The 20,820-nt window shown below is 40.0% G+C and overlaps 1 protein-coding gene across 1 annotated transcript; it reads left to right on the forward strand.

The window, feature by feature from the left end:
* Positions 1–5,674: 5,674 nt before the first annotated feature.
* On the forward strand, positions 5,675–19,801 carry hhla1 (HHLA1 neighbor of OC90; the record flags this gene model as incomplete). The annotated part of the gene is made up of 11 exons (XM_080543466.1): positions 5,675–5,738; positions 6,374–6,457; positions 7,622–7,705; positions 9,191–9,274; positions 9,504–9,587; positions 9,728–9,788; positions 10,963–11,013; positions 11,538–11,602; positions 16,306–16,477; positions 16,858–16,940; positions 19,758–19,801. 11 exons carry the CDS (start codon positions 5,675–5,677, stop codon positions 19,799–19,801), a joined length of 876 nt encoding a protein of 291 aa, XP_080399592.1.
* Positions 19,802–20,820: the final 1,019 nt, after the last annotated feature.

Raw genomic sequence — 20,820 nt, forward strand, 5'->3', positions numbered from 1 at the left:
GATTCAAGTTCGGACGACAGATGAAAGTCAGTGAGATAGTAGGACAGAGGGTCGCATGAAAGCAGATAGATGAGAGAAAGTTACTTAGTTAGTTAGATAGACAGACACACAGACAGACAGACAGACAGACAGACAGACAGACCAACCAACAGGCAGGCAGATAGATAGATACGTAGATAGATATAGCCTATAGATAGACAGGTGTAAGGGGGGAGGGATGGATAGATCAATACAATTAAGAGTTTCATAAGTATGATTTACTGGCAATAAGAAGAAAGGCTGAGTAGTTCAAATAAAGTGAGATAGTAAGTGGGGCAGATGGATAAAGATAAAAGATCTACCAGGTCAGGTTATACAGTATGATACAGCAGATAGATAGCGATAGATAGATGGATAGATATAGAGAAATATATCAATACAATTAAGAGGTTAAAGTTGGACCGAAATCATTAGTGGGCTTCCTTCAGTACATAATGGCTGCCTTTAACTTTGTTAGTGGGTTAGTTTTGGGTGAGAGAGTTTCCTGCACATTTTACAGTTGGGGGGAATAGATTGAAAGGTGTAAGAGTAGCGGTGGTTTTGGTGGTCCAAAAATCTCTTGTCATCTTTTGGTTTTCATAGACCTCCATGTTCAAATGTGCACTTTTGAAAGTTTGAATGGTTTAAAAAGTAGAATGAGGTTAAATACAAGCAACTTAAATGAGACGTCTCTGCATGATTTAAAGTTGGATTGGTATGAATAGCTTAAAAAGCTGTAGGAGTAGTGGTGGAACAAATCGGAAGAAAGACAATAATAAGAAATAATAATGAGCAAGAACAATAACACAATGAAAGACCACAGACCATACATACATTCACAGTGTAAATCGCACCAGTTAAACATATTTCTTTCACATTATTTTTACGTTTTGAATATCATAATAATGTGTGTATCGAAAGACAGTACTTTATATTACTGCCTTCCTCTGCTTAAACCTGCTTCTTACAATTTACCTGACCCCTAGTGGAAAGTGAGGTGACTACTGGAGAACAGTGCTTGAGTCCAATTGAGTCCAAGGTCAAACCTAAGCCTGCTCTAAATCACAAGTTCTGAGGACAGAGTGGAACAGAGCAATCCCGTTTAAGTAGCTGTCAGTTTACATTCTCATTTGGGTTTAAACAGCATCATGAGAATGTTGATGTAGCTGTCAGAGCAATAGCAGCTATAGCTTTTACCATGTTTTGAAGTTTTGTTTTTACAATTACATTGTTTACAAACAATGGAGTAAAATAAGCTTATTACTTCAAATAACGTATGAGTGTTTTTCGAAAACAGCTTGTTCTGATTTACTTTATTTGGTAAATGTTGGGGTCAAATGTTTTATTCCAAACTACCATTTGAAGGTCTACTTAAAAAAAACATTACTAGGCTGTTTGTTAACCAATATGTTAGTTAAGAATACTTACAATGGATGGCCTGGAGCATATGACATAAAACTAACACTGAGAGATAATACAGCATGTTTCTTTAGTTTTTTTTTCTATCAGAAATGTGTTACCATGAATAGTGTACCAGCTGTTTAGAATTGTTCTGCTCATTGTGCCTTTGAAACATGCAGTCCACAATATCTATATTTGAATGTTTTCAATTAACATGTTATTAGGTTATTAATCTATAATTGAACCAGGCTTTTGGACAGCATAATCAAAAGAGACCATAAACCGTAGTTGTTATCGAACATAATTGATTTGGTTGGAAGACAATCCTATTCAGATCCAAGTTATAACTCCAGTGAGAGATTATATTTTTTTGATTGTTTTTCATGTTTGGAATATTTGTCTTTTTTTCAGTTTCAGTTATTTACTTACATTTTCATCACAGATTAACCTCATATCCATTCACCAAAGAATGCATACAGTTTGGTTTGCGTTCTCTTTCAAGTTACGTCATACTCTATCTAGCAAATGTTATGTTAGGTGAGCTCTGAAATTTAATTTAGATAGCTACATATTTTGTCTACAGATACTGATAATCGGTCTGGCATCAGACTGTGGTTCTCATTTAGAAGTATAATTAATAATCATATTTATAAGAAAATGATTCTACTGCAATTTACTGATTATTAATTTACTATTTTACAAATTCCATAAGTAGAAAATTGCCTATGGGTCAGGATAAACTGTAATCCATCGTTCAAATAGCCATTACTAACCTTACCCACCACTAACAGAAAAAAAGTGATTGGGGAACCAAAAGTAACTTCCAACCAATTAATTTGAGGTGATTTGGCTGTACATGTTTATTTTTTTTAATTATTTTTTTTGTCCCTATACTTTCAAGGTAAGGAACCACCTTACTATAATTTGTAAAATAGTGAACAATCCCTTTAACACCATTCATAAACTCATAATACCATTATAATTGTTCACATACAATAAGAGGTCTTCCAATACTTTAATGTTTAGGTAAACAATATATGATTCCACTTTGATTATTGTCGTTCACAGTGAATTGTGGAAAGAAATTATGTTCTTCTGTTTAAGCCTTTTGCGCACGACATCTTTTCAACTTTTCATAATTGTTCATGTAAGCATGTCAAAATGGTCTTTGACATTCAACAGATGTATTGCGAAAGAGACTGCGATTGTTTGTCAGTGGAGTGTATTTAAAAAAAAACCATTATTTCTGCATTTCTTGTCATTCAGAGGTGACCCTTTAACAATTAGTGGTTTGTTATTGTCATCATCTGCAGCTACCTACATTCACATATAGACTTTACGTTTGATTTATTGGGACCAGAAACCTGAAGTGATACTGTGTTGAATTGTGAGTTATGCTGCTGCAGGCATGTGTTGTCATAGACCACCTTGTCCATGTGAACATTGCTGTGATGTAACCAACATGAACTTCCCATTTTCTTTCTCCCATAGATATTCAAAACACCATATCATAGCCCAGTTAATTTTACCTGTTCAGAAATATCACCTCTACTGTAAAAAAAAAAAAAAGCTACAATTATTTAGAATGCCAAAATCTGCACCTTATCCAATAGCAAAACTCAACATGTTTAATTTATTTCCCCTTTTATAAAAGATGCAGTGTCTACGAAAACTTTTTTTTTATTATTCAATCTACATCCTGATGTAAACATGTCTATATACATTGATACTTTGTGGCATAAGAACGAGTATAAATATTACTAATATAAAAGAATAGCAAGCAATGCACTCATGTATACATTCTGCGTAACCTATGATTATGGGCATATGACTGCTATGAATTATTTGTGCCTTGCCCTGTTACAGTACACGTTTTCTTAGTGTAACAGGTCATTTGTTTTCGGTAATGCTTTCCTTGCTGTGGCTGTTATACGGCATGCACTGTCATAGCAATAGCATCATTTCTGTCTATGTCCTAAACGTTGATTATAAGCATGAAGAAGACGCTGCCACATGGCATTAAGTGTTGGAAAGATTCTTTTTCAAAATGAATTGAGGTGTGCCAGACATTATAATATTGCTATGTCAGTGTTATGTAGGCTATACTGTAACAGCAACTTAATTGAAGGTAGAACCTGCTCTTGCTTTACTAGTTTTCCTCTATTATCTTATTTATGAAACAACCTTACACTAGTGGCCTTCTGAGCTGTGTAACATTCTTTCTGCATTCCAGTTTTTAAATCGTACTTGTCATTTATATTATGAACTAGACCACTTCTAATATTTTCATTTAATTATATATTATGCAAATTGTATTCTTACTTGATTTTTAAAATGTCTTTGTCTTTGTCAATTGCACCAGTTATTAATAAAGAGACATTAAAATGAAAATGTGATGTTATCCCAGCTTGTTAAGATGGTATTAAATGCCCATTTTACAGAAATATCTGCTCTGATTCATTTAAATAAAAAAACAGATGGAACACCATATTTGCATATAGGCTGTTTTCATGCATTATTAATGTCATGTTCTTGAATATCCGTAAGTTTAAAGTAACGGATCAGAAGCCTAACAGTGCTCTGAATTGAACAGTTTAGAGATGGGTAATCTGTTGGGATAATACTATAGCCTTCTACCGGTTCCTAGTTTGTTTACCACATTACAGACCCGACAGGTCTGTACCAACCACTGTCTAGTTCTTTTTTTCTTTTTGAAGAGAAGCTTTTCCCAGGCCCTCTCACCAGTGTCCCAAAGCCCCCAAGGCTTATTTCCCTGTGCCAATTACGGCTGTGTGCCCGCGGTCGGAGTGCCCACCACTACCCTGTCATTAAAGACTCCTATTCACCCCTCTTTCCTCTGGCGCTGCCGGGTCTCATATGACACGCCAACGGCTTATTACAGCTCAACACAGAGCAACCGGAGGAAGCCAATAGGACTGAGGCTATTGCTCTCAGTATGTCTGCCTATCTACAGTACAACCTCCCGTGCCCACCCAAGTGCCTAGCTTGTGCCCAGCCACAGCTCAGTGAGGTGTCAGTCGACTGCCAGGCTTTGCCATCTTGCATCGGCTTCCCACTAGAGCCTGTTTGACAAGGTGGAGTTTGATGTCGTTGGATGAATTGTGTGGCTGAATTCAGGCTTAAGGATTCAAAAAGGTAAGCTCTCTGTTGTTTTTGAGAGATAGGGGGGGAAAGATAGGTATACTTGACAGACAGACATTGACACAGTTTAACAAGTAAACCACCTGATATTTACATCTATACATTTTTTTGCAGCAAACATCCCCTGAAGGGAAATATGTAATAGACCTGTTACAAAAGTCATTTGAATTTGAGTCCTTGACATAATATGCATGATTTAACTGCTTTAGCTAACTCATTAACCTCTTTCAAAACCGCATTATCACTGGAGCAAAAGATAAAAAGATAAAAGAAAAATGTGCATAGAACAGAACTGTAGTCTTGTTACGTAATATATGTTCTCAAGATTGATCTTTACTTAGAGCTCAAGAGAGCTGAATTCCATTAACCTCAATGGTGAGTACATCACCTGTAAGGGGCAAAAGATATCTTACAAACAATACCCCTTTTGAGGTAAAACAAATTAGTTTCACCAGTTTGGTTAGGAGGCACTTTGAATGGCTCTAAAACAGTTCACGTTCTGTCTTTGTAGGTGGGTTTGCAAATGCAATGGCACTCTTTTGGAGGTCAAGAAATCCCCCATGGCTGTGTCTCAGAGTATGTGTAGCTGTGGTTCTACTCCTTGTCCTCTTCAATATAGGTAGGTCATTATGTCTTAACAAAGTACTCATCCTACCAAGGTTTTAAACATTCGTATTCCATCTAAATGGCTTCACTTGTTTATAGGCAGTGTACATGGGTATGAATTTACCCTGTTTTAAGCAGTACATCCATGTAGCCATTTGCTTTCATGTTAAATACAGTGCATTATTATTTATTACAGTGAGTTACATTTGTCATGGCCTACTGTCCATATACAGTATATCTTAAAATGAGCAGACTGTATCAATAAGAGACTTTTATTGCATAGCAATTGTTGTCATTACAGTATATCTGTATTATTTTGCCTTATGATATCAATTCCTAATTGTATTTGCATATTATTTACATGCAGCTCTAAGACATAGAAGCGAGGAGCAAATTCATAAGAGGGATGTTCTAGTATCAACAGGTACCAAGTCTTTATCTTGCATGTACAATAAATTGTGCTTATTGTACATAACACTTTAGCCACATGAGTGTGACCTGGACCCAGTATTTCAAAACTTTTAATCTGGATCAGAATATTTGCTACCCAGGTACATCAGATCATCTGTTTTGAGTAGTAAAGGGACAATCAGCCAGATCGATCTGATCCTGGATAACAGGATCATTCTGATCCAGTTTCAAATTGTTTAAATACTGGCTAAAATAAGACTAAATTGTAAATAATGACTAATTTATGGTACAATTCTGAATAGCATCTGTACAAATTCATTAAGGCTTGTAGCACCCTATAATGTAATTAATTTAGTTAACTCCATCGAAAATGTAATAAAACCCTATAATGTAATAATTGACCAATAATGTAATAAAATAACCTGACTGATATTGTAATAACATTTTTACTGATAATGTAATACCTTATTACATTATTGGGAATTTATTACACTTTCAGGTGGGTCTTTAGGTTATTTTATTACATTATTGGATTTTTATTACATTTCCGATGGAGTTAAGTGGACATTTTATTACATTATCAGGAAATTATTACATTATAGGGTGCTACAAGGCTGAACTATTCCTTGTGTTTGAATATTGATTGGCTTTACAAAGCCCTTTACTAAACTTGAATAATTTAGGATATGTGTTGACTATTTCTATATGAGATATTCCTGAGTAAACTGTATCAACTCAAAAACAATTAATAGCATTGTTTCATATTCCCTCCCAGAAATATATTCCCCAGAGTATATTGATCCAGCCTCCATAGATCTCACTCCCTTGGTCAATACATTAATCAATTCAACACATTCAGGTATGTCTCACTTATAGGTCTTATGTCTTATAACTATTGTCACTTCATTTATCTTGACTTATCTTGCCTTATTGCCTTATTTGTCTTTGTGCTGCAATGTTAAGGAACCAAAGCCTTATAATTGTACTCTTTTACACTTGTGTAATGTAACTTGAAACTTGTTGACAAAATATGATTAATGGGGAAATAAAATTGGTGTTGTGTTAATTCAAGTCAATAGAGTCATGAATAATTCATATCATAATTATAGGAGTCCTTGTGATTACCCTCTCAAATCAGGTTAATATGTTCCATGTAATTTGATCCCTGGGGCCTCATTTATAAAAAAAAAGTACTTGAACGTCATCTTTGACTTGCACGTAAGCACCTTTTTCTAAACGGACGTAAGCATTATTTATCAAACGGGCTGCGCTTGTTTAAAATTGCGTACGTGCTTCCATCTATAAATACCAAATATACTTGAAATTGAACGCAGGTGAATGAGCTTTGTATTTACGCCCTGTGATAGCGGCTCAATTATAGCGGCTGAATTAAGCCAAGTGAGCGGGAGAGGGCAGAGAAGGGTGGCTTCTCGGTAAGTTGCATTTGTAACGTTTGATCATGACAACTAACCAGGCAAATGCTTATACTGTAATAATATAATGGTCTTATTCTTATCAGCTGACAGTGAAAACATGGCTGCTCACTCCCTTTGCGAACCCTCAGACACCAGAGGAAATCCAGTATGAAGCCTCTTTCACACATAGTTCCTGTCATTTTCCTGTAATCCCAAACTGTGCTGACCAGGCATTTTTCGCTGTTCACACATGAGTCAAACGCCGGTAGATTCCCGGGTTGCTCCCTTTCACACATGTCGCTGATTCCCTGGTTGCGCGATCTACTAGAACTGGAGCGGGACGGGCGCGCGGGACCGCCACACACCATATATATACTGTATCTGCCATATCATACCTCCGTTTTATATTGAAAAATATGATGATTAATACATGTGGGACGGAGGTATGATATGGCAGATGTGTGGTGCGTGGCGGTCCCGTCAACATTTATCCAAAGTACTTTCTATAAATGAGGCCCCAGAACACATTCCACAAATCTACCCTAAACACAATTCTATTTCATAATTTTCCATGTTGTAATCGTAACACCTGTTTATCTCTACCCTAGGCTCCCGGCAGCTCTTCTCCTTACTGAGTGTGACCTCACATAGCTCCCTGGCTCTTCACAAGCTCACCCTTCTGGTTTACAACAGTAAATAACATTGAATATCTCTGACTTCTTCCTCAAACTACAACTGCTGATCTCTGACATGCAGTTTTCCTCTGCACGGAGGGAGTATGCGTATCGATTTGTAACATCTCAATCCGACCTGTTGTCATTACACAGCCGTTACTGATCAGCTGTTAAGTGATGTTCAGTGTTTTGTGAAACCATGTAACATCCTATGGTCTGTAATAGTAACTGCATACTCTGTTTAGCAGTTCTGATAACATTCAAGAGGCATATAACAGCTCTCTGCGATCAGCTATTAACTCAGTTGATGTGCAACAGTAACTGTAACGTGTATCACTAATCCACCAATCTAATCATTATCCATTGGTATCAGCTCATAACACATTCTTTACAATACTTTTTTTTTTTATATCATCAACTTACTATCGTCTGTACGGAAGCCTTAAAGGGTCATATATTCATAAAACAAATGTGACATGGTCTGGTCAATTGGTCCGCAAGTCGGCGTCCGATTTAATGGTCAGACTTTTCTTTCGGAAAAATGTAAATACATTTCAGCGTTGTTGAAAATCAGTGAAACATTCACTAGTCAACTAACACAGCTTGTTTCGTGAGCCTGCTAACAATGTAAAGTAGTGTTATAGTTAACTAGGTAGCAGTGGGGACTACTCACCGAATCCATTGCATATTTGCATATTTTGGCTTGACTAGCGAGTTTGTGTTGTGATTTTCAACAATGTTGAAATGTATTTCCGTTTAAAAGTCTGAACATTTTGATTGACTGCCAACTTGAGGCCAAAATGACCAGACAGTGTCACACACATTTTACTCAGTTTTCCTGTGATAAGAACAACATTTTCTTTCTTTTCTCGTGACCTTTGTCATTATCTCAAGTTATTTATGTCATTGTCTCGAGATAACAAATGTTTCTTTGCTGAGATAACAAGATCATTTTCTCAATATCCCGTGAAAATCCCCCAAAAACGAATTTTCTTGAGATAACCAAATAGTCTATTAGCAATGTCAGAGGGACAGGAGCATATTGATCACCCTGTTACATTTATCTTTTTTTTTTTCTGAGGGGGGCAGTCCCACTCATATTTTTCATTTTTATTGACAGTTACAGTGAAGATTTAGACAGGAAGAATGAGTGAGAGAGAGAGGAGGGATGGAATCGAACCGGGGACCCTGCGGTTACATGGTCAGCGCTTAACCCGCTACGCCACCTAAGCGCCCCTGTTACATTTATCTTTGATCAAGGCCTGACACAGGCTGAAATAGCTTAATAGTTGGAAATCTCACACTACATTTACTTGTTATCTCAGGAAAACATTTGTTATCGTGAGATAATCACATAAATAACTTGAGATCTTGAGAAAACCAAGAAAAAGGTCTGCGATTGACCAACTGTACCACAAACCATTCAGCCACCATGGGGTGCCTTTGGTTATACTGGCATTTGTGACAACACATTATTTTAATGTTTTCTGTTTTGTGTTGTAGTTTCCAGTTTCAGAAGTTTTGAGAGAAACATGTTTCCGAAGAGGTATTGCTATTGTGTAACAAACGAGACTAATGACTTAACGGGTAATACATCTCACTTCTCTCTCCAATGTTAATGTTATTTGAAATATCTTAAAGTAGACAATCTGTGACAAATGCCAATGTCACATACAATTTCCATGAAAGTAAAAAACAAACATGGAAATAACCAATATTCACTACTACATTTAGTATTTTTGTCTACTACTGACTAATACTAAATACCCAATATGTTGTGTACTCTTTAATTTTTGTCTTCTATATCTCCTATCAGACTTTACTGCGGTACTGTTGGATGTTATGGGGAATTCCACAAGTTATCTTCAAGAGCTATTCAAATCGAGCTCCATACTATCAGGTAGAGTGGATGAGAGAAGCTTTAACAACAAGTTGTTTGCAGTTGTGAAATTGTAAGACACAACACCTGCATGCATGGTGTCTTTATGAGTAATCACTATTCTGATCTTGTTTTGATGATATCTTGTTCACTCCTTTCAGTAAGCCAGAAGAATAATTCTGACTGTATATACATCTGTGTTATGGCAGGTAAAACAGGTGGGTAAACTTCATGTTGTCTTATAATAATAACAATAATAATAACTTTCATTTATATAGCGCCTTTCAAAAAGCCCAAGGACGCTTTACAGGGGAATGATCGGACAGACAAAACAGAAAACAAACAAAACAAAACTGAAACGATGACTAGGGGCCAAAGGCCTGGGAGAACAGATGGGTTTTGAGGGCGAGTTTGAAGGAGTCCAGGGTGGGGGCGTTGCGGATCACCGTGGGGAGGGAGTTCCAGAGGGTAGGTGCGGCCACGCTGAAGGCTCTGTCCCCTTCTGTCTTAGTAAGGCGGTGTAATGTGATGAGTCACCATTTTCATTATTAGGAGAAATGATATTAATCAGTAGTGTGATCTAAGCAGTTGAAAACAGGGCTACATACTGAGGTATGATACAGTATGTTGTACTTTTCTAGTCATGCTTGGACCCCTTATATAGTAACATCAATCTCTAAATACAAATATTGTTTCATTTTGCCTTAAAGATGTGGTCTATTCTTTCAGTTATACTGTACAGTGATAATGTTCATGCTGGGTATATTGAGTGTTTTTTTTTCTTTCTGTTTTGTTCAGATAAAGACCTGTCTAAACTCTGGGAAGTAAATTCCATCATACCTTTGTTCAATCAGACCATTACCGAAGATGCACACAAAGGTCGGTTTTCTCACATGCGTTCTTTGACACGCACGCACGCACGCACATATACACACACACACACACACACACACACACACACACACACACACACACACACACACACACACACATGCACACACACACATACTGCACACACACACACACACACACACACACACACACACACACACACACACACACACACACACACACACACACACACATGTATCAGATCATCTCAATGTACTGTAGGCTCACAGAGAGACAGCAAAGAGACACCATCTTCACAAGATACTCTATTATTGTAACATGCCTCTTTTGTGTAAATGTGTCGGATTCAAAACTAGCTTTGATAGCAATTTTAACATTTCAGGTTAAAGGAGGATCTCCTCCCTCCTGCTTTTGATTCTCTCTCTCTCTCTTTCTTTCTCCAGGTAACATCTCAACTAACAAGACACCCATTGGTGAGCAAGTGTCAGCTGATTGTAATGACTCTGAAACCCCAGCTCCTGTAAATGCCCCTTTCCTCCACTAGAGGCGCACCGACTGTCGACGAACGTCAGCCAGATGTCTCCATCTGGGTTAGGTACAAACCTTACCAGTAGAGTTCACGCCACTGCACATGGTGAGTTTTGCCTAAGTACTGCATAAACAATACAGTCAGCTCCTGATAAGTGCATTAAAATGTGTTTTAGTGCAACACAGTATTCCAGAGTCCCAAATTCAATACATTTTTGTATTGCACTGGGTATCTGTATGCTCCAATTGAGTACTACTTGCTGTTCTGACAGTTCCAAGTCATTGCGTTCATCAGGAGTAGCTAGTGACCCCATAACATACCCCAATGAATGCTACATTCATCATCATCATCTTCTTCTTCTTCATCATCATCATCATCATCTTCTTCATCATCTTCTTCTTCATCTTCATCATCACCATCCAATAGTTTGATAGAAACCAGTGGAATTCAGGTTGGTACACATGCATGTATTTCTCAACCATCAATTCAACCTGTTAAATGCAAACAGAAGTATGCCCAAATGCTTTTATGAGTAATACAGTTCACACTTGACCACTTGAGTAAACGGAACTCCCATCTGCCTATTTCAGCAGTTTCATCCACAGCCTCATCGATGACCACCCCTATAATCAGAACTACAACTTCATTGACCACAGTAACAGCTCCATTGACCACAGCCCCAACAGCCCTATTGACTACTTCCATGGCCTCAGCAACCACAACCGCAGCCCTACCAATCACAACCACAGCCCTACCAATCACAACCACAACCACAACCCTACCAATCACAACCACAACCACAGCCCTACCAATCACAACCACAACCACAGCCCTACCAATCACAACCACAACCACAGCCCTACCAATCACAACCACAGCCCTACCAATCACAACCACAGCCCTACCAATCACAACCACAGCCCTACCAATCACAACCACAGCCCTACCAATCACAACCACAACCCTACCAACCACAACCACAGCCCTACCAATCACAACCACAGCCCTACCAATCACAACCACAGCCCTACCAATCACAACCACAACCCTACCAATCACAATCACAACCACAACCCTACCAATCACAACCACAGCCCTACCAATCACAACCACAGCCCTACCAATCACAACCACAGCCCTACCAATCACAACCACAACCCTACCAATCACAATCACAACCACAACCCTACCAATCACAACCACAACCCTACCAATCACAACCACAGCCTTACCAATCACAACCACAGCCTTACCAATCACAATCACAACCACAGCCCTACCAATCACAACCACAGCCCTACCAATCACAACCACAGCCCTACCAACCACAACCACAGCCCTACCAATCACAACCACAGCCCTACCAATCACAACCACAACCACAGCCCTACCAATCACAACCACAGCCCTACCAATCACAACCACAGCCCTACCAATCACAACCACAGCCCTACCAATCACAACCACAGCCCTACCAATCACAACCACAACCCTACCAATCACAACCACAACCCTACCAATCACAACCACAACCCTACCAATCACAACCACAGCCCTACCAATCACAACCACAACCCTACCAATCACAACCACAGCCCTACCAATCACAACCACAGCCCTACCAATCACAACCACAGCCCTACCAATCACAACCGCAACCACAGCCCTACCAATCACAACCACAGCCCTACCAATCACAACCACAACCCTACCAATCACAACCACAGCCCTACCAATCACAACCACAGCCCTACCAATCACAACCACAACCCTACCAATCACAACCACAGCCCTACCAATCACAACCACAACCCTACCAATCACAACCGCAGCCCTACCAATCACAACCACAGCCCTACCAATCACAACCACAGCCCTACCAATCACAACCGCAACCACAGCCCTACCAATCACAACCACAGCCCTACCAATCACAACCACAGCCCTACCAATCACAACCACAACCCTACCAATCACAACCACAACCCTACCAATCACAACCACAGCCCTACCAATCACAACCACAACCCTACCAATCACAACCGCAGCCCTACCAATCACAACCACAGCCCTACCAATCACAACCACAACCCTACCAATCACAACCGCAGCCCTACCAATCACAACCACAGCCCTACCAATCACAACCACAGCCCTACCAATCACAACCGCAACCACAGTCCGACAAACAACAATGGCAGCCCTAAGGACCACAGTCCCAATGCCCATAACCGAAACCCTATGGACCACAGTCCGTCCAACAACAACAACAACAACAACAACAACAACAACAACTGCAGATGTAATAACAATACTCCAAACCACAACTGCCACCCTACAGACGACAGTCCCATCAACCACATATCTACTGACCACAACCCAACCGACCACCACAGTCCCTCCAACCACAAACACTAAAGCCATGACCACAAGCACAGTCCCTCCGACCACAACCAAACTGGCCACAACCACAGTCCAACCAACCACAGTCCCTCCGACCACAACCAAACTGGCCACAACCACAGTCCAACCGAGCACAGTTCTTGCAACAACAACAACCGCTAAAGCCATGACCACAACCACAGTCCCTCCAACCACAACCGCTAAAGCCATGACCACAAGCACAGTCCCTCCAACCACAACCGCTAAAGCCATGACCACAAGCACAGTCCCTCCGACCACAACCGCTAAAGCCATGACCACAACCACAGTCCCTCCAACCACAACCGCTAAAGCCATGACCACAAGCACAGTCCCTCCGACCACAACCAAACTGGCCACAACCACAGTCCAACCGAGCACAGTGCCTGCAACAACAACAACCACTAAAGCCATGACCACAACCACAGTCCTTCCGACCACAACCCAACCGACCACCATCAGTGCCTCATCAACCACAGTCCAAACAACCACAGTCCCTCCAACCACGAACACTAAAGCCATGACCACAAGCACAGTCCTTCCAACCACAACCAAACTGGCCACAACCACAGTCCAACCGAGCACAGTTCCTGCAACAACAACCACAGCCATACCAACCACTACAGCCACAAACATAGTGGTTACCAAAATACCATTCTCAGAGAAACCAGGTAAGCCATCAAATTATATTTACTAATGCAGTGACATTGTGTTTGATGCCTATTCAGTACCCTGATACACTACCATTACTGAATGAAATGATTAGATCAGCTACATAATAACATTTGGTAAAATATCACGATATCTGTCAATCATTGATTTTTATTACAAAATCACTAGCAAGGAATTTCCTGATGTCATTTTGAACTGAAAACCTTGGGGAACCCCTGATATAAAGCATTCACTGGTAACATTTCTGGATAGACCATAGGCACTGATTCAATTCCTGCCTGAAGAAAAGTTGGCATGTGTGTGTGTGTGAGTGTGTGTGTGTGTGTGTGTGTGTGTGTGAGTGTATGTACGTATGTGTGTGTGTGTGTGTGTGTGTGTGTGTGTGTGTGTGTGCGCATGCGTGTGTATGCACGCAGCAGGCTGTGGAGAGATAGTAGCCATGGAAACGCAGACAGTCTCCCTGTTGCTTTCATGTGCTTTCATGGTCTTGGGCAGTCAGCTTCAAAAGCAAATTATGGCTATGTACTGTATTTTCGATTTATCTCTTTTCTATGACATTATTGACGCCTTTTGAAGGCTATGGTTAAGGGCACTCTGATGTATTTGTGTGTGGGGATGAATGGAGGTGCGGCATGGGTACAAGAGGGTGTAGGTTCGGATTAGTGTGCTTTATGTGAAGGGGGTGTGTTGCTTTTTAAACATTAGAAACATTTATAAATGACACCTGGCTGACATAAGACACACACACAAACTCTAATTCTACCTGATATGCACTGTTACGACTCCCAGCTGTTATGGCACTACGTCTAGGGGTTGTAAGGGGAGTCGAATAAAAATATGTATAAGTATCCCAGCTTACTGTGGGGGGAAAACTCATAATGAGCCACAACAAATAGAACTAAAGTGCAATGATTTATTAACAAACTGGTGGTGATATTACAAATACACAAGCCACAGGACAACAGGTGGACTATGAGCAGTGCCAACCCAGAGAAATCAAAAATTAAGTGAAAACCCTACCAAGTGTCTATTTACAATCCTAATACATACGACATCCGCTCCTTTTCCTGATGTATCATATTCCTATGGCTAGTGTGTGACAGTGTGTGACAGCCCTCCGATTGGTACATGGGCAGCCCTCTGATTGGGTGGAATGGGAATGACGAATGATAGGAATTATTGGCAAGGACACACATGTGGACGTAACAGTGATGTAAAATATGTTATGCTTTGATAACGGTTTCAGCAACTTACCCTCTCTGCAGTACAGAAATAACAGTATTCCTGCACAGCTATTGTGATTCTTACTAAAATTCTACTATGGTAACACAAAATTGCCCAAATAATTGACTGTGCTAACCATACATACCCCCTTAGTGGACCATCCATACTTCCGTCTAGAGATACTTCTGTAAATAGAGAAATGGACACTAGGTGGCGACACCTGCTCACTGTGCAAACACATTTTTGCACATGACAAAATACTGGTTTGTGAAAAAAGCTTTTTTTCAATTGATAAAGTCAGACAGCGCATCACTTCACAATCCAAACAACTCATGACTACATTACTGTATTTCTAATACTTAATTTGACTAAAAAGGTCAAGGCTTTGTGACGGACACAGGACTGGCACCAAGTACTGTAACACAAAGGTGTAAAGCAAAGTACCATTGCTCTCATAGCTGTGAAGGGAAATACATATTGATATGGTTATTGGACACCTTCCACCTGCTATTTTCTGATTATAATCTGATTTAATCATCTAATTGCGTTACAGAAGTGCGAGTGAATATGAGCTTCCTGTTGAGTGTTCATTCAGACCACCTACTTCATGGCTACAGGGTCAGGTTGAGCTGGAGGAAAATATCAGGAAATTGGTTGTGGATGTATAGAAATGAAATGCATCTTAGCATTAAAGGGGATAAAACATTTTTTTTAAACATATTTTGACCCATCAATATTGAGTAAAAAAAAATAATGTAGAGGAGTTTGGTATAAACCTAGATATTGAATTTGCTGCTGACATATTTTATTTCCTTTCTATTGTAATACATGAATGCAGTTCTCTCATTAAGTAGTTTTTTTTCAACTTTATTTGAACAATTTGTCTTACATTATGTTTGAGATTACTTGGAATTGCCGGTGTGCTGCACAGGACGTGACAGTTGCATGTTAGCGTGTTGAATGTGCAAGACGTTTTCTGCCACTTTCAAAGTTCAACAAAAATACTTCTTTATCTTTAAGACTCATGCCTCTCTTTGGCAGGCTGCCCATGGAGAAGGCCAGGACTGTCCCACACAGGAGAGCTGAGTGACAACTCCATTAAGAGCACCAGCACCACCTATACTGTGAGCGCTCACAAGCTTCAGCCCTGCGTACTCGAGCTCTGCAAGTTTTTCTCCCAGTGTCTCTGCAGTGTAAAGACTAAGATGAGGAGGTATTATAGACTGTATAACACCACCTTGGTGACATTGGTTTTACCTGCTATGTATACTGTGTTTTACCTGCTATGTATACTGTGTGAAAAAAACTCCATGGTAGATCAAAAAGTTACTGTCATTTATTATTTAATTCTGAAATATTTTGTTTTACTTTATCTACACACACACACACACACACACACACACACACACACACACACACACACACACACACACACACACACACACACTCAATGGATTTTAATGCCTGTCAACAGTCAGCGGTCAAAATGACAAATGCCTACAGTACACCAAGACATACCTTTACAAATTATATTGAAAACCTGTTTTTTAACAAATGTAATTTCACTATTAATTGACTCATTTTGTGCAATAGGTATTGTGCCGATAGTCATCTGTGGTACGAGAAACACACATTTGAAGTGTGCAGACGGGTCAGAAGAGTGTCCTTCTCAAGAAGTAAGTATTGATTCGAGGGGCATTAACAAGTACGAGGACTGATCTAGTGCAACAAAAGTGTGAAAGCAAATCCATACGGAGTACTATGGAAGTGTAAACAGGGTAAGTATGTATACAATGCATTGTATTTATATTGTCATTCATCTACAGCAGGGGTCCCCAAACCAGTGGCGTGTCCAGACCTTTTTCACTGGGGTGGCCCAGGTGGGGCACCTTGTTATGCATGGGTGGCACCATTTTGAGAATTTAACACTTAATTCCCTGCATTCTGGTGAATTTGTACACACCATTTTGTGCTTTTTATTACCATTTCTGTCTCCACTCCCCATTGTATACTTTAATTGGGCTACTAAGGTCATGTTCTTACATGAACATCTGAATCATGACCCAGAGCAAGCGGATGAGTTTGCAACATTTAAACAAAGTAACATAGGCAATTGAAGCAACAGACGTGGTAGTTGATTGGTCAGGAAAATAGAAAACTGCCCGTTCGTCCCCCTCTTATCCAGATCAACACGCATGCGCTGTTGTTTTACTATGGACAGCCTCGATGCGTCGTTTCTAACCGGAGCGAAACCACCCTTTTTAAGCGGAGCATGTGTTGGTTGTTTGCTCCGGGAGTGACTTCGAATGTGCGTTCTCACAGCTCCAAACAACGCAGAGCAAAGCGAATGTTATCCTAAACTCTGATTCCAAGTTAAGCAAAACGTTTTAACCACTAGCACAACACCGTAGCCTATATGTAGCTATGCAAAAGTCTAACGTTATTAATGGTACTCACATTTCTTCAGGAGCGCCAAGACCACACCTCACCGCTGATCAAAAAGGTGTTCTGTTCGAAAAGTTCGTCTCGTGGCGCGAAGTGGCCTCTGCTCTGAGTGACTAGGCAGATAGCCAATCAATCAGGGTGGCACCTAGGGTGGCCAATCAGATTTCAGGGGTGGCACGAGCCACCCCTGGCCCCCCCCTGGACACGCCCCTGCCCCAAACTACGGCCCGTGGGACCCCCACACTTGGACCGGCCCTTTGAACAACGTGTAATTTCTAACTGCAATTGCGGCATTGCACCGACGTGGTGGCGGGGGCGCTGTTTCGCAAATAATTGGAAATACATTTCCACCATAAATTGATGCAGAAAGGGCACAAATTGCATCTAAATTCACCAGAATGCAAGAAATTAAGTGTTTGATGCTCGTTTAAGGACCCCCAGACAGCCCTGCTTCATGGGTCCCCCCGTGTATGATGAGGGTCCTCCCTCAAGTATCAGACTGTAAAACTGATTATATTTCATTGACATATCACTATAGGTATAAATTCCATCCAAATTCAACTGTTTAGACTTTGTTTGCATCCACCAGTGATCTCCTGCGCACAATTGCTTTGCGCAACCGCCTCCATTTCACACCGTTCCACTCTGTTCCATATTATTTTTATGTTAGAGACCAACCCAGGCCCCCCATCACAGAAAGGAAAAATGATGTGGCCCTCACAGAAAAAAGTTTGGGGACCCCTGATCTACAGCAATAGGTCCCAGGTCTCAAACAAACTCCAAAACAATCTACTAATAATGTCATGACATGAAAAATAATTGACCTGTAACTTCTAGATGTATTTTCACCTCACTAGATGTATTTTCACCAAATACATCTTTGGAGGTATGTAGGTATTTATGTCATTAATAGTTTTGAGTGAGTTACAAGTGTCATTCAAATGTTATCAAATCAAGATTTAAAAAAAGTATGATTGCGGCAGTATTTTACCAACCTTTCATGAAAGTGAAACAATTAGCAGCAGATAAACAGAGCAGAACTGTCTTTCTCTTCACTGCACCTCATTAAGGCACCGTCACTCAGAACCAGTGAGCTCCCTCATATCATTGACACACAGACTAATATAGGAGAGGGGTCAGCACAGACCCATTCTCTCCGAGAAGCATTTGAAATGCTAGATCAATCCACAACATCCCAGGTTTGGATGACAGGATGACAGATATGGCTGTGTGTCCTTCACCGGGCCTAATGAGCCCTTCAGGGAATCCTCTCACGCTGGAGGATGGGAAGACGGTGGCCACTGAGTGACCGTTCTTTATGTTTGCACTCTTCAATGATCTCAAGAAGCAGTGGCGGACTCAGGCTGTTTGAAGGGCAGGGGCGAAAAGGAAAAAAGGGCACCTACTGCACAACATGGGACCCCATCAGTGCACATGGTCAAGTTTAGACCATTGGAGGGGCACCAATTGGGCACGTCCTCTCCTTTTTCGCCACTCAAAAGGGCATTTTTGCCACTCAAAAGGGCACTTAAGAGAGACGTTTTTCAACCGTGGGGGCACCAGGAGGGGCCATTGTCAAGAAGTATCCTTGTTACATTACATTACAAAAGAACCCTGTGTCAAATCATTGATATTGCTGTATGTAGCCTAATCCTGCACTTTATGATTGTTATGTGATTGCACAATAATCAAACCGTTAATTTTTATCTCTGGTCTTGGACTCTTGGAGGAAAAACTATTTGAATGTACAGCACCTATACAATTCATGTCAAACATGTCCAGGCCCAACAGTAATTATGAAGGTTCCAATGAAGCAGATAAAGTCAGCTTGATACTGCTTTTCAAAACATATCGATATTTACAATACAGATTGCCTTATGTTAAATACTAGTGTGGCTGATATTTGAATATGCTGTCTTTTACAGTTCTGGATGGATTCTGGATCCATCTGGATGTACATCTCTCTACAAGCATTGGAAATGTTGGTGTTTTATTTCTGTCTCCTCCCTTCTCGTTTCTTCTCACTAACCGCATCCCCCCATCCACAGATTTGAAACAGAGATGTCTTACGAAAATGTGCAAAAAACTGTGACCAGAGTGGAACAGAGATGGATATACAGTATGGTAGACAGAGAAAGAGACAGACATGTACAGCAAAGGAGACTACATCGGATATACTGGATCTATTTGCCACTGACCACCTCAATGAGTTGACACTCTCTCTGTGATTTCCCCTTTAAAGCGATGCTCCACTATACATGTTATTGTTGTCTCAAAGTGATATCCCAACCCAGACAGTTTGTGACGTTAGAATTATAAGGTTCTATCTCAATTTTTGCCAAAATTGAGTTTTTTTTTGCATGATCCGTGTGGTGTTATTTTCAAAATGTTGACATTTTTGAGTCAGTAATTAATAAAATACAAAGGTTCCATCTCACAAAACATAATGGAATGTAAAAACTTTGACGCTCAATATCTCTGAACTGCCCTAAACGGAGATAGAAGAACCTTATAATTCTAAGCTCACGAGTTTGTACATGCATTGATCTTATATATATATATATATATATATATATATATATTTTTTTTTTTCACATTTCTGTCAGAATCACCATATTTCAAAAAGGTCCATAACAACACTCAAATTGTCTGTTATACTGTAGGTTTCAAATAAAATACTCTGTTCTGTTTTAAACATACAGTGACTTCGGAAGGTATTTAGACCCCTTCACTTTTTCCATATTTTGTTGTGTTATTGACTCAATTTAAAACGTATCATATTTATTTGTTTTGCAATCAATCCACACACAACACTCCGTAATGACAATGTGAAAACAGTTTTTTTTAATAAATGTTGCAAATGTATTGCAAGGATAGTAATTCATGTGATTTCAAAATTAATATCTTTAGTCTCTGGATTGCATGGGAATCAATTACACACTGTGTGGATTAGGCTGTCACTACCAACTCAGCAAATGTCCTAATTTTCTCTTGATCCTGACAAACCAGTGACAAACATACCCATGATGATACATGACGCAGCTACCACTGTTATTTACAAGAGGGATCATGCGGAAACTCTATTGCATGTGCTGGATTGCACTAAATGTA

This window comes from Nansenia antarctica (genome assembly GCF_963989245.1).
Source record: "Nansenia antarctica genome assembly, chromosome: 12".
Classification (NCBI taxonomy): Eukaryota; Metazoa; Chordata; class Actinopteri; order Argentiniformes; family Microstomatidae; genus Nansenia; species Nansenia antarctica.